Source organism: Uranotaenia lowii, chromosome 2 (genome assembly GCF_029784155.1).
Source record: "Uranotaenia lowii strain MFRU-FL chromosome 2, ASM2978415v1, whole genome shotgun sequence".
Taxonomy (NCBI): Eukaryota; Metazoa; Arthropoda; class Insecta; order Diptera; family Culicidae; genus Uranotaenia; species Uranotaenia lowii.
The window spans coordinates 311919314-311939775 of NC_073692.1; the positions used below are offsets into that span (position 1 = coordinate 311919314).

Here is a 20462-nt window from a genome sequence, read left to right on the forward strand (position 1 = left end):
ATTTTCCACACCGGTAGTTTTTTTCCATCGATAATGGGTGTTTGATTCATTGACTGGGGGCGATGTGCAAAGCATCTGAGTGGGGTGAAGATGGAGCATTCTCTTCGCAACCAGATGATAATCAGGACAGTTTCGGACTGCAATTAGACTACCTACAATGTTTTGTAACAAGTTTTGAGTTTACTTTTGAGAACTTTAGGCTTTTTACAGGAATACTTTAACCGATGCGGCTAGACCACAAAACGAAACAATGGTTTAATGTTTGAGTTTTCGATAAACAAAAACACCCACTAGTCCGGAAACGAGCGCCAGCTTAGCCAGACGAACACACCAACAGACGAGCGTTGACGATCGCTGTGGAATGCATTTGGCGTCTATATGCATGACCGGGCGCATCACAGTTATGTTGTTTATACGCTCGAATTCTTCTTCCAGAGATGAAACTGTTTGTCGCAAACGCTTTACCTTCCGGAGGCATTCGCTTAGTTGGGGTTCAAATTTAGCTTGGATTGTTTCTGGTGGAAGAAAGTTAGCGATAAACACGAGTGAGGACTGCATTACAGTCACCTGTTTCAGGTGATTGGCCATCAGTTCCAGTAGATCGTAGGAGCTGTAAATGGAAAAAAAAATATTAATTTGAGCAAGGAAATATTTGTTTCAGTTACCTACTGTTTGAAGTTCTAAAAATAATTTACAAAAAAGACCTCTTGAAAGAAAACTTACTCGAGCGTGTCCTTCCGAAATCGTTTCATGCTACGTTTGTTCCACGCTTGTCGATGAAACTTGAGCAAACCGTGGAGGATCTTTTTCCGTTCGAATGGTAAATGAAATCCCAAGTCGGATAAATCCTGATCCGTATATGTGAGAAACCTTTCTAGATCGACATTTTCCTTTGCAAACAGGCCCAGATGTTGCTCGCTGTACATCCCATAGAGAAGCAATCCTATTTCCTGCTGATAGCCTGGTAGTGACTGCTCGCCGTTCTCCTCTGCCCAGCAAATGTCCTTATAGGTGCCGTAGTGCAAGTAGCGTCTGGGAATGATGAACAGGTCCTTTTCTACGGGGAAGAGCTCAACAATCTCCGTGTAAGCTCTAAACTGTGCTTCCTGTTTTGGGGTAAAACCTCGCCGGTTAACAATGTCTGTTGCTGCACCTGCCTTCAGCAACATTTGAACTATTTCCGGTCTTCTGTTGGTGACTGCATGAAAAAGGGCCTGTTGAAACAAATGATAAGGGTGAGTTACAATATATACCAATGCAATGTTTGACGACTTACAGTTAATCCCTCATTGTCGGTAGCTTCTATGGAAGCCTGATCCAGAATCAATCTGACCACTTCCGTATGTCCTCCAATAACAGCAAACATCAAAGGGGTCATTCCGTGGCTATCTCTACAGTTGATGATGGCACCGAATTCCAGCAGAAGCTCAACCATGCTCAGAACATCGTTATATTCTGCCTTCGATTCGCAGGCAGCCATCAGTGCCGTCTTCAGACCGTACGGTTGATTAACGTCCAATCGTTTTTCTTCAAGCAGATATCTGACAATCTCACATTTGGCCTCGTTACAGGCTAACAGTAGTAAAGGCCATCCATATCGGAGGCATCCAGTAAGCAGGTACCGATCCCGTTCTAAAACACGACACATCTCGGGCAGGTTTCCTTCTTGGACCGCCTTGAACAGCAGATCGTCATTATTCTCTGGCGGTTGGAAAGGCGCTTCCGAAGTTTGTTTCGAAGGCTGTTGCTAAAATATTAAAGAAAGTGTGATCTTAACACGTATCAATTGATCCAATGTCATATAGAAATTTATAAGAATTGGAAGATTGAAATTTCTCAAATTTTACTTAACCACATATACCTATTCAAAAATGTACCTACTCCAAATTTTGGTAAAATAAGCCATTGTTACTACAGAAGTGGTAGGCGAAATACTGTTATGTGATAAGTAATAGTTTATTTAAAAGCCGAGTATAGGAATCGCTCTAATGTCTAATAAATTGGTAACAATTAGCTTAAGAATTTGAAATTATCCTTATTTAAATTAGTTTATAATATTTTTCCAAAAAATATAATTGAATCAAACTAGTTTTATTTTTTGAATTTTTGTCTTTATTAATCGAAGACAAAGATTGATGTTTTTTTTTTTGCAACTGAATTCATATTTAACGTGTCGTAGAAAAACAAATATGTACACCTTGTGTTCCTTTTGTAAAGTATGTATGTATGTATGTATGGGTCCCCCATCGGTAGCAAGGTCCTGCCTATGTCTGTGTGGCTTGGCCTTCGAATTGCTTCTAGGGCTTCCACGGCCGATGGTTCGTCGAAGGAAGGCATCCAACCCTCAGAAACCTACAATGGTTGGCAACCCACTCCGCTTGCAATGGTTTCTTCGGATTAACCCCAGATGCATTTCTTCTAAAGATTTATGAAATGATTTGGTGATAGTAAGGAAAATTACAAATATAGAGGCAATATATAAAATAATAATGCATGAAATATGGAACGAATATAATATATACATAATATAAATCAAATATGTAAACCATATTTTGTTAAATATTTTCAAAAGGATACAGATTTAGCTTTGATTTTCGTGATGATTATTCGGCTCGTCCAGTTTACCACATAAAAACGCTTGCGAATTAGCAAACGCTTGGATCCGTGCGCAAGTTTATCTCAGTAGGCCATGAACATATCGATAAACATATCGATCACACAACGTAAACGAAACCAAACAAAACTTTTCACTTTTATTTACTTTGAAAACATTTCTCATGAACATTTTTCTCACTATATGCATTGCATTAACAACATCACAACAAGACTTGATGCATTTGAAAATTAGAAAACTTCACTGCCCCATATTGAACAAGCTAAAATTTGACCGAACTCACACGACGCACCTCTTGAAACTTTTTCTATCTTTTCCATTTTTTTATATATCCCCAAAATTCTTTCAAAATTACAATTTCTTCCTTCACTTCTCTAAATACTCTGCAAATTTCGATTATTTTAAAACACCAAGACACTGGTTCAATTTTTTCTTGTTTACCGACCAGCCGCGTTGGAACGACTTCGCGTACAACCGCTCGCAATGGCAGCACAACTCGGAATCGTGTTCCTTTTGTAAAGTCGAGATAAAATCTTAAACTAAAATTTTCTTTTAACACATTGTGCACACTCAATCCCAGAAATTTTCATTTGATTACAGTAAATTACCTTATCCTTGCTGTACCCGAAAGAATATCCGTACTCTGAATCCTCGTCCGAATCAGAATAGTACCCTGCGGGGCAAAACATTTTGCTGATTGCTTTTCTTGAGCCAAATTCTCGATTTAAATTAGAGAAATTTTCTAAAAAACATTATACAAATGTCACCGGTCGGTAGTCTTTTTGTAAACATACACGCGTGAACTACCGGAATTCGCTCATCTGCAGATGAACGTTTGTATTCATCCGTATTCATTATGTGTTCATGCCGCTAAACGGAAATGAACTTCTATGGCGGAGTTAAACGAAAGGACATATAAATTAATAGGAAAATTTAAATGTGATACCGTCTTTCGAACTTTTAAATGAGAATGAAATCATAACTAAATTTACACCCAGAATCATTTTTATTTGGTCAAGCAAATTGGGTAAAAACCAATTTCCAACAATAAAAAGCTGTATCAACGGTATTGTTTCTTCTAACATTTTGGCAGTACCTCTATAAAACAGGCTGTAAAAAAGTCAACTTTTTTAGACTTTCGCAAGGCAAGTTGGTTGTGTTTAACGTTTATGACTGAGGCACTGAGGTAATCACATGAAAATGAATATCAATAAAAATATGAATCCATAGAGAAGTATATACAGCAATAAATGTATAAGGACACCATTCGATGCATTATTAAATGTTGGATTTATTGCAATGTTTTGCAGTCCATCCACACAAAATTTTATTAATTTAAAAGCGGTGACATTGTGGTTGAATCACAAATTTAACACTGAATTAACAGATCGCATTACTGTTGCAGTCTATGCACGCAATTATAAAGTTATTTGTTATTTGTTACCTTCACAAATTTTAGGCGCTCGAAACTATCATTTAGGCACTTGCACCAGGGGGGTGACAGCCCTATCCTTTGTCATTGATTTTGACAACCATCAAAATTACGGGCCCACGATTTTGTGGGCCCATAACAAACCTGACATTTTGCTGTCAAAGGAACCGGACTAGATGTCAAATCCTAGAGCATTATGAATGATTGCACACTAAAACAACAATCATTCTGGTTCCTAATTGGTTGAAATTTTGACTTTTTCAACTCTGTACTGCTTTGAGGGGAAAACACCATAAACGTTTCTCCCGATGGATAGAAAAAAAGAAAAAGATTCTTGTTCGCAAGAAGAGCCAGATTGTCACCCCCCTGACTTGCACCCCTCTGATCTCTAGTCTCTAACCCATCAATTGAAATTCCCTTGGCACCCCTACTTTAAATGATTGAAATGAATATATTTTATAAATTTTACACCTTTTCTAAATGATTTTCTTGTTGAGTTCATCATAATGAAAGTTCATCGGGCGCTACCAAAAACGTTTTGTTGTGACATCGATTTTCAACTATTTTAAAAACATGCGCGAATGCACGAGTTTTCAGTGGCATTTTGTTTTATATTTATAAGAATATTCCAAAGATTATTCATAGTTATTTCAGTGAAATAAAATGGACCTGTTCACTAAATTAGTGGAAACCCGGGAATCTGCCCCTAAACTTAAGGTTAAGAAAGTGTACATTGACGAGGACCCCAATACGGTAAGGTTCTGTGAAATAAACCTTTTTCTTCGGTTTTTCTATTTTGGTTTTTGTTACAGGAAGAAAAATCGCCTTGCCCCAAATGTTGGTCCGAAAACCGGCACAGTTACGTCCGGTATCTTTTCCTCAACCTACAGGACGCCATTTACAAGTGTGAGGACGCCAATTGTATGTACCCTTTTCAAAATTTCAAATTCAAAAGCTATGCTGAACGCAAAGTTTACTGTATCGAACCGGTCCTGGAGGAACCGATCGGAACACCAGTATTATCGGATGATTTCTTTTCGAGCTTGCCGGTCAATCTGTCACCGGTCAAACCTGAACCGCACTCTAGTCTCACCGGTGGCGGCTCTTTGATGCATTTCAATTTGGACTTCCTGTCGCCAGACCGGAACCGATCTAAAGCAGTGCCTTGTCGGAAAACACCAGACAAAGGGGATATCAACATTTTCGATAGTCCTTCGTTGAGTTACACGAGTCTAGTTAAAGATTTTGATACCGCATTCATAGACGATATATTGCAAGAAATTGGACAAGGCTCAGTTGCGGAGAAGAAACAGAAAAGCCCGGTTTTCAAAGCGCCGCTACCCACGCGGCCTCCTACTGCAGGACGGCAGTTGAAACGTTGCCTGAAAATATTTGAAAACAAGAATTTCAACCAACCAACTGAGAATGAAGAAAGCACATTCAAAATTCCTCGGCTTCCTGGGGGAGAATCCGTATCGTCAACGGAAATAAAACGCAACAAATCGCCATCTACCAAAAAGCGGAAGAAGTCTCATTCTGAATCGAATCGTAGCTCATCTGGGTCTATCGTCGAGAATCTAAAACCCTTAGTAACACAGAGTATTACTGCGATGAAACAAGAAGCTAGTACGATAACACAAGATATTCGCGTAATAGACACTCCGCCAAATGCTCAAACTTCAAAAGCAGGGACTAATCAACTTGCCAAAAATTTAAAAGTCGAACGGATGCTGAACTTTATCGAACGGAGCATGAAGAACAAAAAGCTTCCAGAACCAATAAATGTCCAGCCACTTCGACCAAAGCCGAAAAAACAAAAACCCAAGCGAAAAAAATGTAACCTAAGCGATAAAGTGATGAAATTCCATCGGCGGTACAATCTGTCGGCGGCTGCTGCCGTTTTACAGGACAGTGACTTCGAATACAGTACCACGGATGACGATGAGGAAGAGTCCACCACTACCAATGATGATACCGACAGTTTCGATATCGATGGGAACGATGGAACCGACAACGATTATCCCCACACGGAATCATCGAATGAGTCGAACACTTCCTCTGTATTGCCAGCTGAAAATCAAACATCCGTTAATTCGTTACCTTCGTTCAATGATTTGTTCAATTCCATTCATAAAATGGATCCGATAGCTGGGTTTCCACAACTACAACAACAACAACAACAGCAGCAGCCGGCTCTGCTGCTGAGCAAATCTGCCGGATGTTCTCCTATCCGAATGGTGCCGGCGGCCGACAGTGAACAGTGGATGCACACTCCTCCTCGACGGATCCATAGTATGGAATCGTTGATCAGTTTGCTGGACTAGTACAAGTTTCCTTAAATAAAATTACTATAATTCCTACCGTTACTTGAAACTTGCTCAATAATCCGTTGGTATGTCACATTTTTTTTCCATTTGAATTTACATAAAATGCTAAGAAGATGTTTCTTGGAAATCTAAATTGAATTGAAAATAAAACTTGAAGTAAAACTCCATTTCACAGTTTGTTGCATAATAGTAAAGTTATTGACTAACTCTAAATTGTATTGTTATTAAAGCTTTTGGTCTGTTCGAACATACTTGAATTTTAATAAAGAACAAGATAAAGAACTAAAAATTATATTCTATTTTTTTTCGTAGAGAAATGAATCCAACTTAGATGAAATTTCAGGGACTAGATAAGAGAAAATCGATGTTGAAAAACATGCATGTTTTTCATCTAAGTTGGATTCATTTCTCTACAAAAAAAAAGTTTCGCTGTCTGAATGTTTGAGTCAAGACCCATCTCTGGGTCGCAGTTTAAAAATTATATTCTATTTTATGAAGGATTAATCACCGTAATTTATATTTGTAGATTTAATTTATCGGCCTAGCGGTGAAGAGTGATGTCCTTTTTAGTAGGGACATTCAAGGATTATGATTTTTTTTTATATAGGTGGATAGAAGGTTAGATGAAATGAAAGATGTTGAAAATGAGCTGGTAGAATTTATTTAGAAGCTTATCATCACATATCAAATTTTTGTTCCTCACGGGCCTACTACTATGAAGCGGTAGATACAGATAGAGTTGCATCTACCACCACACATTAGTTATCAGCTTATTTCTTAAAAGATATTTATCATTCTTATGGCATTCGTGTCTGTTACTGTCACTATATAATTCATCTTCAACTTATCCGTATAAGTTTTATGAATTTTACAACATTGATTTCCTTGTTTGTACAATACGATAGAATATCAAAGATTGAACCTTCCATGTCACATGCGACATGATAATAAACACAATGACAATAACTTTTTTTTTAAGAATTTGCGTGTAAATAAAAAATTTGGAAAGCAATCTTTCATTGTTTTAAAAATGCAAGCCCCAACTTCGCGCACGCCTTTGTAGAATTCACCGCGCAGGAAAATATTCACCCGTGGGGAATTTGGTGTTCGCTAGCAGTGATGCCACATTTTTATCGATATTTTGGAACCCAAAAAAATCTTTTATCGGTATGGGAATCCTAAAAATCGGTATGAAAATCGGTATTTAAGGCGGATATTAAAAATGTTTACATTTTCAACTTCCTAACGTATTTTTAATATAAATAGAAGCTTGCAATAAAAAGCAAGTCCAACAACTCTTATGAATTTTGAAATCTAGTATCAAACTAGCTGACTAAGTGTGTTTTAGCATATATTATTCCTTTTTTTTTGAGAGAGATGTTGCTTCAATTTTTTTTTCAGCCAATGGAAAATTAATTTTATATTTTGAAAAATCAAACATTATTCATATGAAAATCCAAGAATTTAATGCGAAAATAAATGAGAAAGGTCTTCCTAAGAAAAATATTTGAAAAAACACATAGTTTTTCCAAAACTGAAAATACCTATTTTGCCTGACGTGGCCTGGCGATCTCTGCAGTTAGGTACATGTGATATCATTTATTTGGCTAACAAGATGGAGAAGGATTGAAGATTATACCGATGATATGACAAAACGTGTATCTGATTGCACTTCAAATCTTGACTTTTGGTGACAAGTTGAACAAGAATTATATTCCAACGGTGTATATTTTCCCTTGAAAAGTTAGCATCTCAGGAGACAAGAGCATTGTCAATGGTTAATGTCTTCAGAAACTTCTAACTTCTGCTGGCAGTCGCAGAAGGTCAAATATCAGCCTTGAGCTGAGTCCATTGGCTTTGAGGTTGAGCAATATAATAGTGCATCATTTGACAGAACATAGGAACAAAATAGCGCGAACAACTGAACGAATTATGAGAGTGAGCCGTGGAGATCAGGGTACTTTAAAAGTTGTACAGATCAACATACGCCACGCCAGCTACCGCACTTTGTCTCCTTTCTACGGGACCTTTACGAGGATAGCTTGAATTAAGTGGGAATGTGGAAGTGGACTGAAGTTAGAGTTAAAATCTTAAAAATCGGTATGAAATCGGTATGTTTTGCCAAAAATCGGTAATCGGTATATACCGATTCTTGGTCAAAATTTTGCTAAAAAATCGGTATAAATACCGGAAAATCGGTATGTGTGGCATCGCTGTTCGCTAGACAACCATCTCTATTCATCCGTTAACGCGTGAATTGCTACCAAAATCCGGTCTGAAAAATAGAGCGGCAGACCGGCTTCATTTTAAATTCTTCATTCGTTGTCGAGCGAGTCGAGCCCCCGCAAGGAAAAGTTCGCAGTTTCGTGTGTCTCGTTTGCTTTCAAAGGTGCGTATGTGTGTTGATATATGATATCTCTTATATACCTACTTATATCTAATCAAAAACCTCAAGTGCCGTTAGTTGCGAAGTTAAAATCTGCCCCATCATTCGAACCTGTTTGTTTCTTCTCTTCCAGTCTAGCGGTTAAAACACCCGGAACGATCCCCGCAAAATGCCTGCCAAAGCTGTCTGCGTTCTTAATGGCGATGTCAAGGGCACCATTTACTTCGAGCAAAATGTAAGTAGGATGGTTATTTTTTCTGCTTGATCAAACTTAAACCGGAAGAGAGAAAATAAAAGATGTCTCTTTTTACATAACCCAACAAATTAATAAATTCATCTGGTAGAGATGTGGCGTTGCAGGGTGGAAATCGATTGCTCTCGAACATTCTACCTGGCCTGGATAATTAATGCAGTTTTCATTGCTCCATTACCTTACCAGTAGCTTAGCTTCGAAAGAATTGAAATTCCTTTTTGGTAGAAAGTGTTATCACGAAATCTTCTCTGTAGGTTTTGCAAATCGATTTTGCCAAGTGACGTGCATGTGTGTATGTAAAAAGTATATACCTGGGTTGAAAAGGTCAATGCATGATACACATTGCATTGTTTTTCGAGAATTGGACGCAACGAATACTGCTTGCTGAAGGTTCTTATCAAGAATTGTTTCCGAAAATTGAAAGATTCGACTGAACTGATATTTTTGATAACCTCTGTATTCATATCAGCTCAATATGTACTTGGAGTGGTCATTTTTGATAACAAACATTCATATTCCATATCACATCGAACCGGCTTGAATACGTAATAATGGCAGAATGTGACAATGATTTTTTTATTTTTATTATTTGTACCTGCTAAATGTGGAAAATCACAGTCAAGTTTAAAGACAATAGAACTTTTCCTTTTTGCTATGCGGTAAGTTAGTGCGTATCAACACTAATGAAAAACCTTTATCAGGATATCAGTAGCCCTTATTCCGCGCCGCGCATGAGGTGACAATCGTCGACTCACCTTAACGGCACTGGACTCTTATACCGTATTTGTTTTCACCACCCGAAAGTGTTGCACCTTCCAAGCTGAAAACGAGCATGAATCGAGTTTTGCACTAATCTTTGTTGGTGTGCGTGAAATCGGCAGTGTCAACAGAAAACATCAAGCTGTCAAAAATCCATTACAGCTGGTATTTGTTTTCGTTTGACTTCGAAAATTGAAATGAAATTTACTTTAGTTGATCATTATCTTTTAAATAATATGAAAATTTTAGCATGAACTTATATATTATGTTGAATTGTGAAGATTTCATTTTCGCTATGGCTCTGATGATAACTGAAATACCGGCTGATTCTGGGCGGTCTATGTTTGCTGCTGCTAGACTGCAGTTACCCCAGCTTGAAGGTTCCGGTATTTTGAACGGTTATTCCTCGCAAATCTCACCTTCGTTCGAGTACCTATTTCCGTTTTCAGATTACAAAAGAAAAATTCTTGGAAGTCAAATTGGCGAACTCGGATCGCGGAAGTCGGGGGAGAAAATTTTGCTAACAGACCGAAACGAACGAAATTCAAGCTCCCAATGCGGGTGTAGTCTCGAACTACCGTTTTTGAAGGGCAACGGGTGGGAATCCGGGACTTGGCGCAACCGAGCATCGTCACCCTAAGGCACAGCTCGAAACTAGCTTGTAGCAGAGTAGCTTCGATGCAGCTGAACGCTTCTTGCTGTGGAGACCAACTTCTAGGACCCTCCCGATCAAGAAAACTTTTCGGTTTGGGCGATTCCATCAGATCTTTGGGTTGGCCTTTTTGCACTCGGATTTGCTGCTCTTTTTCGGCATCGCCTGGAACCAATTGCAGCAAGCCTTCTGGGCACATTTCTTCTTGGAAGCGTTGTTTGCTTTGGAACGTGCCATCCAGGTGAAATTCTCCGCCTCTGTTGGAAACGGCACTGGTATCGAATCCGGAACAAGTTTCCGTTCTTCGGGATAATGAAGAGAAACAAACAGCTCGAACCCAATTTTTGCGGTATAGAAATAAACCAACCAGCTGATTTTTGTTTACATCGGGAAGCACGTGCTGTCAAAATTCATGATAGTATTGGTGAGAGCGCAAGCAACACCGAATATTTTCAGAGTGTTCCACCGTCCACTTTATGGTGCACTACCAGTGGACTACTCATCGTGAAAACGAGCATGAAAACAGCAAAAAGTGCACTACCGGTAGTGCCCCGGTGCACCACCACGTCAAAACGAATTCTCTATTAGTCACCTTATTCCGATAGCCGGTGTAGTGAAATGACAGAGGTTGATTCCCAAGGTTCATCCGAAGAGACATTCCTCACCTAAGGCGGCATCCATAAATTACGTAACGCAAAAATTGCACTTTTTTGACCCCCTCCCCCCCGTATGTCACAAATCGTAACGCTGCAACGTACCCCCCTATGAAAATTACGTAACACTGAAACATACTCCCCCCCCCCTCCACCATCCTTCCTAATTTTAAAATTTTTAGTTCGAAGGTTCGCAAAAAATTTAACACAATTATATTACAATATAAGAAGTTCAAAAATATTACCAAACTCAACATATAACTGGACCTTCAATAACTTGTTGAGTTTGGTAATATTTTTAAACATCAACAACATATTTCCAGATCTCTTCATTATCGGAGTCCACACCTGTCTTGATTGCGTTTTATTACTCAATAGTCATAACTTTCTGTTTATACTTATTGTTGGCCATACGAATTGATCTACGCTTGTTAACTGATAGTTTGGCTTGTGTATCTAAAATATTCTTAGTAATATTCGGTTTTCAACCGATCGTTTCATAGCAATGTAGTTCAGATTATAAGGAAATGGCTTGAAGAATCTTTGGAATACAAACCAGCTTCAAAGATGTTGAAGTTTAGAGCTTTTTAGCTGACTTTGGTTTGCTAAACATTTCCAATAAGTCAGAATTGACTTAACATGACATAAAATTGACTTTCCTGCTAAATACCTGCGATCAGAATGAGAATCGTTGTATGAAAGAAATTGTTACGTAACGTTGAGAATACCTCCCCCCCTCCCCTATGTCACAATTCGTAACGCTAGAGCTCACCCCCTCCCCCCCCCTAGGAGCGTTACGTAATAAATGGATGCCCCCTAAAGCGATTCCTGGAATCGAGTGACTCGATCCGTCAACTTACACGCGGCGCAGAATGAGGGCCAGTATTTCGACGAAACGCAACGTAGTTCCAATTTCTAAAATGTATTAGGCCGGAACAAATATCAATTTCTTCTTTTGTCACCCCCCCTCCCCTTCGAAATTTCCAAAAACCCGAAGGGGGAAATTAATAAAGTTTGAAGCATTTAATGGAAATTTCGAAAAAAAAAATCAAGAATCCAAAAGATTACAAGACGAAAAAAACAAATTTTGGAAGATGGAAGTTATTTCACCTTTTATATTCTTGATTTTATTGAATTTTTCGATAAAAAATTACTTGTTTTTTAGGTTTTGTGCAATAATATTGTTTGCAACTTTGTTGCATACAAGCTTTCGTGAATTTTATTCCAATTTATTTGTTTTTCACATTATTTTTTATTGTCCCCCCCCCTCTCGATGTGTCAACTTCGAGTGACAAAAGAAGGATTTGAAATTTGTTCCGGCCTTATACAGCTGTTTAACAGTAGTAGATAACTGTTCAACAAATTCAAACTCAACACCCTTAGTAACTCAATAAAAGTAATTGCAAATTATAGTAGTTTGGATTTATAGGACCTACTATTCTACACCAATTTAAGGGTTCCAATTTTATTCAATCATTAACCCACCTACAATTTTTTTAAAATCTGGGATTTACACCTAAGAACTTAATCCATCCCTTGAAACGACCAACATTAAACTTCGTTAAAAAAACGACAAACGTTAGTCGACCATGAATGGCATCGTTGAAACTTTCCAGATAGAGATATGAAGAAATGTTTGATGTGTTTAACACTAAACCGAGGATTTTGGTGATCCTGGCTTGTTAATTCTGAATGTGGCGTTTGATTTCATAGCTGAAAAGCGCAGCAGTTAAAAGTATGAATTCAAGAGGCTGAGCTTTTTAAATCCCGAGTTTTCCATTCCATAGATGATTTACCATTTGAGTTACACCGTTACACCCCAGTTTTATTCCAGTTTGTTGTTCAGTCTAAGTTTGGTTAAAAATATTATCAACAAACGCTGAAATTCGTAGTTTTAAATTGGTGGTCAATTTGATATAGGTATATTTCTATCCAACAAAAAATCTTAAAAGTAAAAACTGTCGACGACAGACCAAATCATTTTCAACAACGACTTTCGCAACAGAGAAATTTGTTTCGATTTTCCACCACCAAAAACCGACTCTGCCACTGTGACCTGACCATTCCATGTACCATCTTCATTGCAGGGTGACTCTGTGAAGGTGACTGGTGAGGTGACGGGTTTGACGGCAGGAAACCACGGCTTCCACATCCACGAATTCGGCGATAACACCAACGGGTGCACCTCGGCTGGACCGCATTTCAACCCCCATGGTAAGGAACACGGTGGCCCGGACGCTGCCGTTCGCCATGCTGGCGATTTGGGCAATGTGGTTGCCGATGGCAGTGGAGTGGCCAAGGTAGACATCACAGACAAACAGATTTCGCTGGACGGACCGCAGAGCATCTTAGGGCGTACCGTGGTCGTGCATGCTGACCCCGATGATTTGGGTTTGGGTGGCCACGAGCTGAGCAAGTCCACTGGAAACGCAGGTGCACGACTTGCCTGCGGTGTCATTGGGATTTGCAAAGCCTAGGGCGGCATCTAAGCTTTAGGTTTATGTGAATGCTTCAGAGCATTTGTTTGAAACGGTCATTCTATCTTTTTCTAAAATGAAACCCAAACTTCCCTGTGGGAAATGGAATCTGTGTCCTTATACAGACTTGCCTTAGGCGGTCTCAAAAAATATCATACCTAACCTGTTTTTGGTCTTGTGGTAAAATAAAGCTGGATTTTCGTTAAGTGTAATATGTGTATTTGACTGATTAACTACATGTTGAGAAATTTCATTCCTACAGTAGGTTTGCATATTTTCAGGGCTCCTGGGTGTCTATAACCGGAACTGTAGAGGGTCTGTCTCCCGGCAAGCATGGATTGCACATCCACGAGTTTGGGGATTTCTCCCGTGGATGTTCGTCCACTGGGCCACACTACAATCCGTTCGGAAACGATCATGGTGGACCGGAGGATGAGAACAGTCACCTTGGGGATCTGGGTAACATTTTGGTACATATAAATGGGCTAGCCAAAATCCAGATGGTGAGCCACAGGCTTACCATATACGGAGAGCACGGAATCTTGGGCAGGACATTGGCAATCACAGAGTTCGAGGATGATTTGGGACGGGGAGGTCATGATTATAGCAAAACCACGGGAAATTCCGGAAATAAAGTCATTTGTTCTATGATCGGTGTAGCTCGAGAGGAATACTTTCCCGAACGTGGTCATCTAACGTCGTTGGATTGAAGCAAATTACAAATAAACAAATTTTTGTATAATAATTTTGTTATATACGTTTTATTTTCATTTAAATTCATATATGAGATAATACACAATATAATTGCACATAATTGCACAATGGGGAAAAAAGTGTATAAACCGCGAAAAAATTCAATATCTATCGTCCTGCATCAACCAAATCTATGAAAATATACTTTCCTTTGGTGAAAATGTCCGGAAAATCGATTGGACATAGTTTCAGACGCCGCATGAGCTTACGAACGGAGATATAAAAATTTCAACTTCGAACATGCTTTTTCTGAACTATTTTAAAAATTTTGGGAAATTTAGGATCAAACGGCCATAACTCCATTTTACGATGCGTGCGGTGACTCAAACAGCCTTCATTCAACTTCTCGGAAAAAAATCACACAAGATAGGTTGCATTTTATTCAAAATTTGAAATCCTAACATGCTTTCTCTCAATTAATTGAAAATTGTAGGGAAATTGAGGGTGAAACGGTCATAACTCCATTTTCCGTTGCATGCGCGGTGGCTCAAACAGCCTTCATTGCTTCCCAGTACTGTCGTCCTGGATTCGAACAGAACTGGCTCATCGCATTAACCGCATAGGAAATATCCGGACGAGTTAGTTGAGCTGCAAACGACAGGCATCCCAGGGCTTCTTTGAATGGCACTTTCTTCATTTCAGCTTCTTCTTCCGGACCATTGGGACTCATGGACTTGCCCAACCTCACGCTCGGATCTGCTCGAATGGACACCGGTTTGGCATCTTCCATGCCAATCCGCTGGATAATCTTCTCGACATACGCTAGTTCATCGATAGTTTTCCCTCTTCTCGATCCCTCGTAACGGACACCTAGACAGTACTTGGCCTTCCCGAGGTCCTTCATCTTGAACTGCTCGCACAAGTACGCCTTCAGCTTTTGCTTCAACTTTCGGTCGTTGGTGAAGATCAAGAAATCGTCAACGTAGATGGTGACAAACATTAACTTTTCCTCACGCATCATTCAATACAGGCAGAGATCGATTGAATAACGGTTCAGTCCGAACCTCTGTAGTACATCACCCGGCTGAGCATTCCAAACGCGGCTTTACTGCTTCAAGTCGTACAGCGCCTTCTTCAACCGGCAAACTTTACCAATCCGGTTTTACACACCCTGCGGCTGCACCATGTATATTTCCTCGTCCTTCAGCTCACCTTGTAGAAACGCCGTCACGGCGTCCATCTGATCGATGTCAAGATCATAACGCACAGCCAGCGCCATGAGGTATTGGACCGGCGCGTACCGCACGACGGGGGAATACACCTCATCGTATTCCAGACCTGGCTTCGTGGACTACGAGACGAGCCTTATACCGCTGAACAACTCCATCGGGTCCACGCTTCGTTTTGAAAACTAACTTGTTCCGTATAGCTTTCCACCCTTCGGGCAGATCGGCCAGCACCCACGTCTCGTTTTCGTTCAACGACTGCAGCTCTTCTTCCATTACTCGAACTCAATGTTCTCTGTCGGACCGACACAGAACCTCGTCGTAGGTAGTTGGATCGTTCATATGCTTCGCATCATTGGCCGTCTTGGGTGTCAACTGTAGGGAAACACTTTTACCAGAAAAGAATCCATAGCTATCGAAATCAGAATACTTGCCTGGATACCTGCGCTCCCGACCGCTGCGCCTTAACCCTTGCTCATTAGCTGGTCTTTGAATTTGCGGTGGAGCGCATTTTCGGCATCGCCACCAGAAACTTCATTTCCAGCATTTTCGATGCCAGGAAGGATAACGGCATTGCCCGGTAGTCGTGCGTCTTGGACAGCACAACCAATGCCTGACTCGAAGACCTCCTCAGCCAAAACCAAACATCTCGGCTAATCTGGAACTCGTTGCGCTCTGGGTCATACACACGATAGCCTTTGGTATCTTCACAATAACCAACAAAAATGCCGTTCTTTGCCTTGGGATCAAACTACTTGCGCTTTAATACAAATGTTATGAAATCGCTTGGTACATCTTCGTACCTGAAAATATTCAATTTTCGAAGGTGATAGAAAGAATTAGAGAAACATGATGTATCAAAGAAAGTAGTCGGCGTGTATCGTCGCTCTTGAACCAAACACTTTCAAGTGACGAAGATTCGGTTTCTTGCCAGGCCACGCCTCTTCCGGCGTCTTGTTTTCCAAACGCCTTGTCGGACATGGATTGACGAGTTAAGCGGCCGTCGCGACTGCCTCTGTCTAGTACACCTTACCCAGCTTCGCATCGTCCAGCATGCACCGTGCTTTCTCCACCGGTTCATCCTCTCCGCGACGCCGTTTTGCTAAGGCTTGTATGGACAAGTCGTTTGATGCCGGATACCCTCGCGCTCCAGAACCTTTCGGAAGGCTCAGTTTACGTACTCCGTCCCGTTGTCGGTACGCAGGATATTCAACCTCTTGCCGCTTTGCCGTTCAGCATTGACATTAAACTTCTCGAAAGCCTCAAGCAGCTCGAGAAAATAGACAACGACCTGCTTGCTCGACAAACGTTGCAAAATAACGGCTGCCTCCAAACGTTCCAAACACCTCGATGGGCCCACAGAGATTGGAGTGTACCAACTCAAACAGCTCCGTGGCTCTTGACCCGCTGCTCAGAAACGGAAATCGTGCCTGCTCCTCTTTGAGACACGACTCACAATCGCTTCGTTTTGGAACTCCATACCGTTGGCCATTCACTTCAGTTTTTTCAAGCTGCTCTCATTCAAATGGCCTAGAAGTCTGTGCCAAAGTTCGATGCTGTACGCCAAAAATGCTTTCTGTAGCCGACTGACTCGATACAGACCACCTTCATCTGTACCGGTGATGCCTAGCTTGCCGCTCTCGTCCCTGATGTCAAACTTCTTGCCCATGAAAATCACCTTATTGGGCCTTATTACATAAGACAAGTCACAAGTCATTTTACTCAAGTGAGCCATTTTGGTATTACAGTATTCGAGTCGAGTCGATTTCAGTCGGGTAGCTCAACTGAGTCGACTGTTTGAAGGTTCGTGACTCAGCTGTTTCACTCGACTACCGTGTCTAAATGTCGTATTCCAGCTAGACTCGACAGTGACTGGAGTCGAGTAGAGTTACTCGACTCGTCTTATGTAATAGGGCCCATTGTCTTTCTTGCAAATGGCGCTCATCGATAACAAGTTGGTTGCTAGGTCAGGAATTTTCAACACCTTGACAACGTTAACTCGTCCTCCGCCAGTTTCCATGCGAACCGTTCCCTCGGCGACAGCTTTCATGGTAACCGCATCAACAAATGGTTGATCCGTACGAGTCATGATAATGGTGGCCCCGGAATCCAGAGACCATTCGTCCGCTTTGACGTCTTCGATGGCACCTCGTTCACCTCGAATCCCACGTTTCTGAGCTTGTGACTGGTGCTCATCAACTCGTCCACGTATGCCTCAACGCTGGAACAATTCCTTTGGACGAAGTCTAAATTTTTAATGACATTCGGATAAGCTATTGATCGAACTATGGCTTGACGTACGGAATTCTTTATTTATCACTTAACTCTTCTTACATTTCATAACGGATTCGCAACAATAAAAAAACGGTTCTATCTTTTAACACGATCTCGATTCTATTTACAAAACAATTCGAAAGACTTCTACTCTCTACCACTATTTAACTTTTTCGTCTAGGATCATTCTTTTCTCTTGTTTGCCTTCATTTTTATTTGCTTTTTTCTTCTTTAAATCGAATCACATTCTAGATTAGGTTTTATTTCTTTTCCTCATCCTTCTACTTACATTGGTTAACTTTTTCAAAGTTTTACTCTTTTTTTTCTATGTTTTCTGTTTAAGACTTAACTTTTGGATCTTTTGTTTTCTCATTCAAGAAATATCACGGTGATGATAGGTTTGCGAATGGTGATGACTCGGATGATTAAAATTCTAATGTTTAGTTAATGTAATGTATGTTGAGTATGTTGAAAATGGATAGCGAATAAATGGTGAGTTTAATGTGATGATAAGGGTTGTTAGCAGCGTTGTGACTTGGTTGTTAAAACAATAAATAAATAACGAGATTGATGAGTAAGCATATGGATGATTTGCGTATAAAAACGAGTTCAGCTAACCGGTGATTATTGAGTAGATGACACAATGATGAGAACACGGGATGGCCAATAGGTAAAATAAATAAATTATTAAAATATTAAATAAATAGTTGATGGTTTCTCTATCAGTTTTTCAGTATGGTAGTTGTTGTTGGGCTGTCTCGTGTGTTTGATGTATGGGTTTTTGAGTATTTCACCTACGAGTGCTAGCGCTTTTTGCACTTAAAGTGGGGCTTCTTTCGAGGAATTCCTGTCGGACCATCAGTTAGCTCGCAGATGTGTAACCCGAACCGTTTCAGTGGATGACAGCGGCTCTTCGGATTACCCCAACGGCCATTGAATTTAAGCCACTTGGGATTCATTGAGGTGCGACCTACAATAGGAAAGTCTTTTTAATATTCATCTGATTATGTTATATGAGAAAAGTTCCAACCTTTTGAATCACCTTCATGGATGATTTCGACGCTCTTCCACGTGGTCCAGGGGGTGCCGAATCCGTTGATGTCGTATAGCCGGGGCACCCGGACGTATTTGTGCTTCCCGGGGGCCGTCCATAACCCATGGGAACCCTCGGCAGCGAACAGCACCGGATGGTTACCGGAAGTGATGACCGTTTTCGGGAAAGTTGGCCGTTGCAGGATGCCCTTGCGCGTTTCCTGGCTTCGATACTCGAACGTTCCGGTGAGCCTTTCGTACGAATAAAAGGCACCGGCGTCATGCGCAGAGACGTACATCTCCTGAATTTTGGCGGAGTATGTTTGAAAGAAGAGAGATAAAAGTGTTTTAGTGGTTTTAGTCGATCATTTAAACAGGCCCATTCGAATTGTTGAAGTTACTGAAAGATAGTTGTATGAGAGATGCGACATTCAAACTACTTCGAGTTTAATGGTGGCTCCAGAGAGTTATACAAACTGATGTTTAATCAGCAAGAACTTATGAAATGATAAAATACAACAAATAGTATGTGTTGATAAGTAATTTTTCGGTTATCCAAAGCAACAGTGCTTATTTTTTTCTAATATCTGTGCATTAATTTAAAATTATTATCTACTCACGTCTGGCTCCTTCCGACCCCGGAAAAACAGACTCATGTGTTCCCAATCGCCAACGTGACTTCCAAACACCTTCTTGGTGCCGAAGCACATCCCGAATATCAGTGGAATCGGCCAGTGGCCAAGCGGTCCCAGACTCACGGTACAGATGACTTTCCCCTGTAAACAGTTATTACAAATTCGGAACATTTTTGATTAGTGCGAGGACCATTATAAAAAAAACCATACCTGACTATAGGGATAGAACATCCAGTAGGTCACATGAAAGTGTGGATACTCGTTAGAATCCTCGCCCGTCTGGATCGTGATGTCATCCCGCCGTTCGGTGATAGTTTCCCAATCGTCGGAATCGTTGTCGCTATCATTCTCTCCCACATCTCCGGGGCCACCGATATCGGCATCTCGACCTTCCACGGAGGCTGAATCTAGGAGCGAGCTTCCCGCGCTCAGCAGATCCTCCTCACCTAGCGAAAGTTCTTCCTTGCCGTCGGTTTCCCCGTCCAGTAGCGAAAGGCCTCTTCGCCGTCGGCGTCGCCTTCGTCGAATTAGGCGAATACTTTTTTCGATCTTGTTGATGTCCGGTTTGAGCTCCGGCTGCAGCTCGAAGAGATTTTTGTGCACCGGCAAATACGGTGGATGAGGAAACCGCTTGTAGCCCATGCGGTCGATGGAATTGTAGACGACCTCTGTAGGAATAGAATTGTTAGCAGTAAATTTACTTAATTTACAAAATGCTTTGATTTGTGGATGTTCTCGTTTAACCAACAGTAATCGACCCACGTAATCTGATAAATCTAGCAAACCACACCATATAAAAGACCGGTGGCTCTCTGGAGCCACTCTCAAATCGTCCCTCTAGTGCTGGTTGACATGACACACGACTTCTTTACCATAGGAAATAAAAGACAAGAGGTCTTTTCATTGTAACTTTTACAACTCTTCCAGTAAGATTCCCACACCTCTGTTCTATCTCCCCACTGGAAAAATCATGTAAACATTTCTCGTACCTAAATGCCCTCCGCTACCAAATTTGAATTCATTTGCTTGTTAATTTCTCAAGAAATTCA

At 40.6% G+C, this 20462-nt stretch overlaps 5 protein-coding genes across 5 annotated transcripts; 3 read left to right on the plus strand and 2 right to left on the minus strand.

Annotated features, from left to right (window-relative positions):
* Positions 1-193: 193 nt before the first annotated feature.
* On the minus strand, positions 194-3399 carry LOC129746550 (ankyrin repeat, SAM and basic leucine zipper domain-containing protein 1). The gene is made up of 4 exons (XM_055740245.1): positions 3223-3399; positions 1277-1747; positions 724-1214; positions 194-610 (listed from the first exon to the last, which is right to left on the minus strand). Exons 1-4 carry the CDS (start codon positions 3301-3303, stop codon positions 256-258), a joined length of 1398 nt encoding a protein of 465 aa, XP_055596220.1. The 5' UTR covers positions 3304-3399; the 3' UTR covers positions 194-255.
* A 1187-nt stretch (positions 3400-4586) lies between these two features.
* Positions 4587-6543, plus strand: LOC129746559 (uncharacterized). The gene is made up of 2 exons (XM_055740253.1): positions 4587-4799; positions 4859-6543. Exons 1-2 carry the CDS (start codon positions 4710-4712, stop codon positions 6368-6370), a joined length of 1602 nt encoding a protein of 533 aa, XP_055596228.1. The 5' UTR covers positions 4587-4709; the 3' UTR covers positions 6371-6543.
* A 2062-nt stretch (positions 6544-8605) lies between these two features.
* On the plus strand, positions 8606-13765 carry LOC129747058 (superoxide dismutase [Cu-Zn]-like). The gene is made up of 3 exons (XM_055741073.1): positions 8606-8762; positions 8893-8994; positions 13164-13765. Exons 2-3 carry the CDS (start codon positions 8929-8931, stop codon positions 13551-13553), a joined length of 456 nt encoding a protein of 151 aa, XP_055597048.1. The 5' UTR covers positions 8606-8762; positions 8893-8928; the 3' UTR covers positions 13554-13765.
* Positions 13656-14263, plus strand: LOC129742877 (superoxide dismutase [Cu-Zn]-like). Its single transcript, XM_055734822.1, has 2 exons — positions 13656-13664; positions 13799-14263. Exons 1-2 carry the CDS (start codon positions 13656-13658, stop codon positions 14261-14263), a joined length of 474 nt encoding a protein of 157 aa, XP_055590797.1.
* A 3501-nt stretch (positions 14264-17764) lies between these two features.
* LOC129746399 (uncharacterized) lies at positions 17765-20416 on the minus strand. The gene is made up of 4 exons (XM_055740038.1): positions 19624-20416; positions 19399-19554; positions 18777-19080; positions 17765-18716 (listed from the first exon to the last, which is right to left on the minus strand). The coding sequence occupies exons 1-4, from the start codon at positions 20053-20055 to the stop codon at positions 18550-18552; spliced, it is 1059 nt and encodes a 352-aa protein (XP_055596013.1). The 5' UTR covers positions 20056-20416; the 3' UTR covers positions 17765-18549.
* Between the last annotated feature and the right edge of the window lie 46 nt (positions 20417-20462).